A 9,313-nucleotide genomic window follows, 5' to 3' on the forward strand; every position below is an offset into this window, starting at 1 on the left:
TCAACTATGCCACATGGCGCAAGCTGGTTCGTCGCAGTGAGAAATCTTTTGAATTTTTTTAGATGAAGGTGTGGATTATTTTTTAAATGTATTTTTAGGCCCATTAAGCTACACATAAAGGGCGGCCAACCAGTTATGCCACGTGGCACAAGCTGGCTGGCCGTGGTGAGAAATCTTTTGAATTTTTTTAGATGAAGGTGTGGATTAGTTTTAAATGTATTTTTTTAGATAAAGGTGATGACCTCTGGTATTTTATAAATGAAGAGTTATGCAAAGCGGCACCCGTTGGTAGGCTGCAGTGGTAATATTTTCTTTTTTTACTTCTTTTTTTAGATGAAGGTGATGATTTTTTTTCTGAGATGCTTTCTTAGACGGAGGCAATAACTCTATGTATTTTTTGTCAATAAAAACGTGCACACAGCTTCCACTCAAACGGCGTCACAGGGTGACGCCTCAATCACTAGTAGGCGTATATAGACAAGACGCACGCACTAGAAAAGAGAAGTGCGCGCACTTCGTCGTTGGCTAGGACCATGACTTAGGGCCGACTCCAGAAATTCGGGGCCCTGGGGCGAAAATCAAAATTGGGCCCAAAACTTCAAAAAGAGTCATAGATCTTCAAATAATTCAGAATATCAAGAGGGTCCATAGATTTTTGAAGTGAATTCAGGACAAAAATTAGCTCGCAACACAATTCAGAGAGATCAAATTTTGAAATTTACCAAGTACAGGGATAAAATTAAGTATACCTAATGGCAGCCTGGCGATCGCCGATGGCGGAACCGCGGACGCGGAAGGCAGCAGCGGTCAACTTTCCGGGCGAGCGACTGGCGGACCTTGGAAGGCAGCAGGGGACGGCGTCTTGGGCGACTAGCGGAACCAGCAGGCGGGTGATTGGAGGAAGGCAGGACCGCAGGAGATGAGACGACATCTACTCGTGGCGGAAGCAGGCGAACCGGCGGCGTGTTAGTGATCGATGGGATTCAGGAACACTCGATAGATACGTGAATAAGCAGTTAGCGGGCCTCGTGGGCTAGATTTTTGTTGCTGCGTACGCTGCTTAGGCCTTGCCGCTGCATTAATGGCAAAATGTGATTAAATCTGTATACATAATATATTATTAATACCTAGTAATTTGGGGCCCCAAATTTTTAGGGGCCCTGTGCGGTCGCTCACCTTGGCCACCTCCAACGACGGGGCCTCTAAATCCACGCGCACACTGTCAGCAGATGGAAGACGGCGGCGTCCATGTCCACGGGGCTGCTTTCGATCCAGGCCACGCGGCCACCATGTCCTGTCCATGTCTAGCACATCACAGCATGCATGCACAACGGTACAACTGTACAAAGACATACGTACAATGGTACAAGAAAAAGCAAGTACCCATACAAAGGAAAGAAAAAGCCATACGCACAACAGTACAAGCTAGCTTCAAACCTTTTTTTTCTTTTTTTCTTTTTTTTCGAAAAGGGATCTCCCCGGCCTCTGCATCAAAATGATGCATACGGCCATTTTATTAACCAAATAACAAAAAGTGCCAACAAGGTTCCACAGTCTCCAGCCAGACAAAAGCAAAGGATAAATGCAGCTCACACAGAGCGACAGACGGCTAGATACACAAACTAGCCCGAAAAAGATGCCACAACCGGCTGGCTAAAAATAGATAGGGAAACTAATTGCCTATCCTATTACATGACCGCCATCCAAACCGGTTGAAGATATCCCGAGCTACCATCTCCCAACGGATAGATCCAGTAACCAAATGCTCCCTAGCCTCCATCAGAGTGAGTAGCGACCACGAACGGATCAGTGCCGTAGCTCGGAAAATAACCTGCAAAAAATGAATCCGTGACGTTCTGTTAAAAACCAAATCATTTCTGCAATTCCAGATAGTCCATAACAAAGCGCAAACTCCAACCCGAATATGTCTTGCTAATGCAGGCTCAACCCCATTAAGCCATGTCTCAAATAAAGTATTGACCCAAGTCGGTGGAGTAATATTAAAAGCAATATGGACCGTCCGCCAAAGAACTTTGGCCAACGGGCAATCAAAGAATAAATGCTTAATCGTCTCATCCAGATCACAGAAACTACACCTAGTAGGTCCTGTCCAATTGCGTTTAATCAAGTTGTCCTTTGTTAAAATAACTTGTTTATGGACAAACCACATAAACACTTTAATTTTTAAAGGAATTTTGACAGCCCAAACATACTTGAAATTGGAATAGCATTCGAATTAATAACATCAATATACATTGATTTAACTGTAAATACTCCAGAGCTAGTCAACTTCCAGCGCAATATATCGGGTTGGTGAGAAAGTTGAACCTCCATCAGTCTCCTAACTAGATGGAGCCATTCTTCCCAACGATTGCCCGCTAGCGACCGTCGAAACTGAATATTAAGGGGGACAGATTGGAATACCGTTGCCACGAACACCTCGTCTCATTGAGCAATCCGATATAAAGACGGATATTGAATGGCTAAAGGTGATTCACCAAGCCAAGTATCCTCCCAGAGACGTGTACTTGTACCGTTTCCAATAACAAATCTCGTCCTATTGAACATAGATTGTTTGACTTTCATTAGTCCTTTCCAGAAAGGCGAATCAGTCGGCCTGACTGCGACCTGGGACAATGTTTTAGTCTGGAGGTACTTGTTGCGGAGGATCTGCGCCCACATGGCCTCAGTCCCGGAAGACAGCTTCCACAACCACTTACTAAGAAGGCATCTGTTCTTAACTTCAAGATTTTCAATACCAAGACCCCCTAGGTCTTTCGGTCTACAGATGATGTCCCATTTAGCAAGCCGGTATTTTCTTTTAAGTTCATCACCCTGCCAAAAGAAACGCGACCGATAGAAGTCCAGTCGTTTCCTAACACCAACTGGGACCTCAAAGAAAGATAAGAGAAACATAGGCATACTCGTGAGCACCGAATTAATCAATATCCTCCGTATGACATGAGCTTACCCTTCCAACAGCTCAGTTTTTTCTCAAATCGATCCTCGATGCACTTCCATTCTCTGTTTGTAAGCCTACGATGGTGAATCGGAATACCAAGGTAAGAGAAGGGTAAACTCCCCAACTCGCACCCAAACAATTGCCTGTAAGACTCCTGGTCGACTTTGGCTCTACCAAAGCAGAACAACTCGCTCTTATGAAAGTTAATCTTTAACCCGGTCAATTATTCAAATAGGCATAACACTAGCTTCATATTTCTCGCCTTGGCCAAATCATGCTCCATAAAGATGATTGTATCATCGGCGTACTGAAGGATGGAAACACCTCGCTCAACAAGATGAGGTACCAACCCACCCACTTGACCATTCTCCTTAGCCCTTCCTATCAAAATTGCTAACATATCCACCACAATGTTAAACAGGATAGGGGACATCGGATCTCCTTGTCTTAGGCCTTTATGTGTCTGGAAGTAATGACCTATGTCGTCATTCACTTTAATTCCCACACTTCCTTTTTGCGTGAAGGACTCGACCTGTCGGCGCCAGGCTTCATCAAAACCTTTCATACGCAGTGCCTGTTGGAGGAATGGCCACTTAACCTTATCGTACGCTTTTTCGAAATCCACCTTAAAAATTACTCCATCTAATTTTTTGGAATGGATTTCATGGAGCGTCTCATGAAGAACAACCACCCCTTCAAGGATGTTCCTGTCCGGCATGAAAGCAGTTTGGGATTGCTGCACCACAGACTGCGCAATCTGTGTGAGCCTATTAGTCCCGACCTTGGTGAAGATTTTGAAACTAACATTGAGGAGGCAGATCGGTCTGAACTGCTCAATCCTCACAGCATCCGTTTTCTTCGGGAGCAATGTGATAGTTCCAAAATTCAAGTGAAATAACTGAAGCTGTCCAGAGAATAAATCATGAAATATCGGTAGAAAATCCCCCTTAATAATATGCCAGCACTTTTTATAGAACTCAGCCGGGAACCCATCCGGACCGGGAGCCTTATTATTTTTCATTTGTGCAATAGCATCTAACACCTCCTTTTCTGAGAACGGAGCAACCAGGATATCATTATCAGCAGCAGACAATTGAGGCACGTCCTCGATCCTGGACTCATCGAGGGACACACAATTGTCCTCCGGCGGTCCAAATAACTGTCTATAGTATTCGGTAATATAGGTTTTGAGATTATCCTGACCTAAAATAGTGCCCTCATCCTGCTCTAGCTGAAAGATCCGCTTCTTTCTGTGCTTACCATTAGCAATGAGGTGAAAGAATTGCGTGTTCGCCTCCCCTTGGACTACTTTGCGGACCTTGGCACGCAAAGCCCACTTCAATTCTTCTTCGCGGAGAAGTTCTTTCAGCCTCTTCTCCGCCTCATTTTTAACCTGGAGCTCGGCGGGCAGCAATATCGCGGATTCGGCTTTTACGTCCAAGGCCTGTACAAGAGAGAGGAGCCTATCCTTCTCAATCTTATACACCCCACTAAGGTGCTTAGCCCAACCCCGTAAGAAACTTCTCAAATGCCTAATTTTATTCTGCCAGCGCTCGACCGCCGTCCTTCCTCCAACACCCTTGGCCCACTCCCTGGCTATGATGTCTAAGAACCCCTCGCGTTCGAACCAGGCCATCTCAAATGAGAAGGTGTTTTTGTTTCCCATATGGTTCGGCTCCCCTGAGTCAACGAACAATGGTGTGTGATCGGAGATTCCCCACGTGAGAGCTTGCACCGTAACAAGAGGGAACTTCTGTTCCCACTCCACGCTGGCGAGAACCCGATCAAGCTTTTCATACGTCGGGTTTGGCAGAGCATTAGCCCAGGTAAACTTTCTACCAAAAAGCTCTATCTCCCTTAGATCTAAGCTTTCAATAATGGTATTGAACATAAACGACCACCTGCCGTCAAAGTTATCATTATTTTTCTCCTCTCTCCTCCTAATGATATTGAAATCACCCCCGACCAAAATCGGCAGCTGTTCGGACCCACAAATCCGAACAAGATCCGCCAAAAACTCCGGTTTAAGCTCGGGTTGGGCGGCACCATAGACCGCTACCAAAGCCCAGTTGAACCCATCAACTTTAGACCTAACTCGAAACTTTACCGCGAAGTCACCCATTACTACACTCCGGACTTCAAGGGAATCGCACCTCACACCCAGTAAGATACCTCCCGATCTACCTCGTGGTGGGAGACAATGCCAGTCGAAATCAATACCACCCACAAGAGAGGAAAGAAATTGCGGCGCAAAATTCTCCCTACCAGTTTCCGACAAAGCAATAAAATCTAACCGATGTTCCAGAGAAGCTTCAGCAAGAAATCTTTTTTTAGCCAAGTCCTTCAGACCTCTGCTATTCCAAAAGATTCCTTTCATAGTTCATCATGAAATTTTTTAGCAGTCCAAATCCTAGCACTCCTACGCACTGCAGAATCAGGATAAATCTTTCGTTTCCACTTACGCTTAGGTTTAGTGGGCTCCGTCACCCGGTCCTCATAACCGGGCTGAACGGAACCGACAGCTACATCATCTAAGGGCTCATCATCGCCCTCAGACTCCTGACTAGAAGGTGCTAGATCCGCACATAGGTTATTTAGCACTCTAACCCCTAACGCATCAATTTCCTCATCGTTCATGGGTTTGACCGCAACAACATAACGAATAGTCTCTAAGGCCCGCTCCGCCTCTAAATCTAACATATCATTCACCGAATTGGAAATTTCATTATCAGTAGCGCCTACTGAAACTCCTAACTGGTTTGCATTATTAATAATCTCCTCAGGAGCATAATGCAATAAAGAATTAGATATGTTAACGGACATACCAGAAGATATCGCAGCATCTTGAAGCTTGGCCGCCCTCATAGTGCACCGTTGTTGCATATCGTCCACCTCCGGAAGGTCCATAACGCGAGCACTCATCCGTCTCCCCGTCAAGACCGGGTCTGGGACCCCGCCAAAGGCAATAACCTCCTCTCGCGAATGAGGATGCCGCGGGCTCCCAATGCCCTCGGACAAGTGCCCGGCGGGTAGGACAAGAGACGGGACAACTGGGGCCACCTGCCCAGTCCCTCTTCCTGCCCCGCCCACCGGCTCAGAGCGAAGCGTGGGAGTCGTCGACAGTGCGGTCCTCCTGACCGCAGACGAGGAACTCGTAGGAGAAGCAGTCCGCCCGACTACCGGGGAGGAGGGGAGAGCCACGGCCACCTGCCCCAGCTCTACCCCCAGCGCAACCGCCGGCTCGAGAGCCACCGCTCGAACCGGAGAAGCAGGAGCCGAGGCCTCCTGCCTCGGGCTCGCTACCCCGGCACTGGCCAAGTCGACCGGTCCCGGCGTCGCAGTGGGAGAGGAGGCTAGGCTACCTCCCCCACGGCCGACCAACGCCGGCCTCACCGGTGTGACTTGTAGCAGACCACGAGAAGGAGAAGCCGGGGCCACCTGCCCTAGACTCCCCTCCCCAGAGAGCACCTCCGAGCCTGTTGGAATATCCCTAGTCGAAGCCACAGTAGTAGGAAGCGAACCCACCTGAGGCTCCACCTCCGTAACCATCCCAGGACTAGCCACCACATCAAACTCCAAAGGAGGAAGCATACACTCAAAGCAATCAACAGACTCAACCCTGTCACTCCAAAGCCTAGGAGGCGCCGAAGATGGCTCGAAGGACCCAAAACGCAATGTACTCATCGGTACCGTCGGGGCCGATGCAGGTTCTACTCCAGAACCATCACCGGGTAACTGAGCAGCCGTACTAGTCCCATTGGCCCTCTCTCGTCCTGCCTCCTCAGTCGGGTCCTCACGAGCACCGGCATCACCATCCCCCTCGTGCATGTCCATATCAGCCCCAGAACCCACATCGGCAAACAACTCGACATCCTCAAACTCTATCTCAAGAGGAAACACCTCTCCCCGATAAAACCAGTTAACCATGTTCGGGATAAAATCACTGTCCAGAACGCCCACTAAGATCCGGGCCACCCCATGTGCGCGGGTAAAAGCCATGTCCACTTCCTCAGTCTTACCCACCAGCATACCCAAACTCGCCACAACTCGAGCATCGGTTAAAGCCTCAGATGGGGCCCCTGAAAACCGCAGCCACACCTGTGTGAGCGGTTTGCCCTTAGGCTCCTCCTTTTTCCACTCGTGGAACTCCAGGATACACTTAGTACCAGGCAGCCTGCATAACCCGAAACTCAGCAGCTTCTGTAAGTCGTCCACCGTTGGGAAATCAACCCTAAAGACATTGTCCTCGATCCAAACAAGCTCCCACTGAAAGTCACCGGGAATCAGTTCCTGAAGTCTCCGCACAATTTGAGCCTCAGACACCACCTCTCGGGTGGCTTTCACAATGCCAGTAGTCATACTCTGAGCCATAACAGTAATATCCCTCGCCGCCGGGGACTCAAAGAAAGTGAGTTCGGCACAATATACTCCATACATCGTGAGCACAGGAGCCTGATCACACATAACCGGGCAGTCCCCCATAACATGAGCATTCTTGCCACACAAGCTACATAGTTCCGCTACACATTCTGCAATAAAGTGGCCTTTCTCACCACATTTATAGCATAACATCTTTTCTTTCTTACGAGCCCATTTAGATGCCCTCTCAGACTCAGCCATGTCCCCTACCTCGGCATCTCCACCAGTAATAGGGACCTCCACATTGTCCAAAGCCGTCACCACCTCCATCGGCTGGCTAGGCAACACAGTCGACTGCACAGGATCAATAGCCATATCCGAAGAGGCCTGGTCAACCACGACCGGTGTTGGGGGCGGCTTGCGAAACCGACCACGACCACCACCCCGTCCACCACCACGGCCACCACGATGGCCACGGAAACCACCTCTCTGCCAGTTGTTCGGGCCCGAAGTCCCTTCAACGAAGCTACCCGCCGGACCAAGGAAAGGTCTCTCATCCGAACCATCACTTTGCCAGGCGTATCCGCGTCCACCTCCCGTAGATGACGACCCACGGTTTTGGGCATTTCCATACACATCATAACCATCATCTCCCCACTGTCCTCGGGGCGGATCCAATGACTCGGCAGTCACGTTGTCATTTCTCATCTGCGTCGGACCCGATCGATTATGCTTCGGCCTCGTGATGTGATGAGGCGGTGGCGCTGCACGAGGCTGCACACCGGCATGGGTTGCCTGAACCCCCGGCCGAACCCCATCATGACCATCATGCACCGGCGGCCATGGCGGTGCAGCTCCACGCCCCATGGCCGAAGTAGACGGAGGCCTCGGCGGAGGCGCACCACGTCCCGCGGCGGCCATCGAGGTCGGAATTGGCGGCCTCACCCCGGGCTGAGCACCAAGTCCACGACCCATCGTGGCTGCAGCCGCACCTGCAGGAGCTCCGGTGCCCCGACCCACCGGCACGGGCAGCACCCCCCCACGACCAGAGCCATGCACAGGCCGGGGCAGTGCGGCCCAGCCACCGGCAGCAGCAGGCGGCGGCGCACTCCCGCCACGGCCAGCCCTCCCGCCAGAAGAGGCCTTAGGGAGCACCGGCTGCCCACCGCGCCCGGCCATGGTCCCGAGCGGCGGAATACGACGAGCCCGGCCGTCCCCCGGCAGCAAAGATCGGCGCGACGGCTTGGAGCCAGGAACCCGAGGTCGCGGCGGATGTTGCTGGAGCGACGTACGTTTCTGGCTGCATGCCTCGATGCCCTGTACGTACTCCAAGGCCCGATCTGACTGGGCCTCATACGCAGCCGATCCCAGCCCAGCAACACCCCGCGGCCCAACAACCGAAACCCCCCCCCTCGCGGCCCAGGAGCGAATTCAAACGCTCCTGGCGGAACGCATCGATCTGGGACGCCGTGACCGCCGCTGCGCCGCCGCGGTCACCTCCGGCGCCGATCGAGCCCGAGTCCGGCGAGGAATCTTTCTTCTAGTAACCGTAGTCCAAGAATCCGGTCGAATCAGATCAAAAACAGTCAAATTCGGAAGACTTACCTTAGGTATGGGACCTTTCCACGGCCGAATCGCGGAAGCCACCGTCCTCCGATGAACAATCCGGCGCACCACCTCCACGTTGTCCTCCAGATGAAGACCTTGCCGCGTCGGATCGTCAATCGGCACAACTCCCTGGACGATTGTAGCCACTTCCTCCTCCGAATACCCAGGGTTAAAAGCTTCACAAATCACGTCCGACGTCGTCGGCGAATATCCGTCGGACGGGACGCCGGAGCAGTCTCCATCGTCGTCCTCCTCTTCATCAGATTCGGCGAGAGCCCAGAATCTCCCCCCGACTTGCCTAGCACCAGGAGCAACGCGCGCCGGCGTCCGGATCGCAGCGATCGCCGCGGGCAACGGCCGTGTCGCCCGTGTCGCCCGTGGCAT

General features: G+C 51.1%; 1 protein-coding gene across 1 annotated transcript; it reads right to left on the reverse strand.

The window, feature by feature from the left end:
* Nucleotides 1-1,471: 1,471 nt before the first annotated feature.
* LOC147988066 (uncharacterized) lies at nt 1,472-9,313 on the reverse strand. The gene is made up of 2 exons (XM_087540509.1): nt 8,927-9,313; nt 1,472-1,831 (listed from the first exon to the last, which is right to left on the reverse strand). The coding sequence occupies exons 1-2, from the start codon at nt 9,311-9,313 to the stop codon at nt 1,673-1,675; spliced, it is 546 nt and encodes a 181-aa protein (XP_087396635.1). The 3' UTR covers nt 1,472-1,672.

This window comes from Triticum urartu, chromosome 2A, assembly GCF_056163025.1.
Source record: "Triticum urartu cultivar PI428250 chromosome 2A, HENAU_Tu73, whole genome shotgun sequence".
NCBI lineage: Eukaryota > Viridiplantae > Streptophyta > Magnoliopsida > Poales > Poaceae > Triticum > Triticum urartu.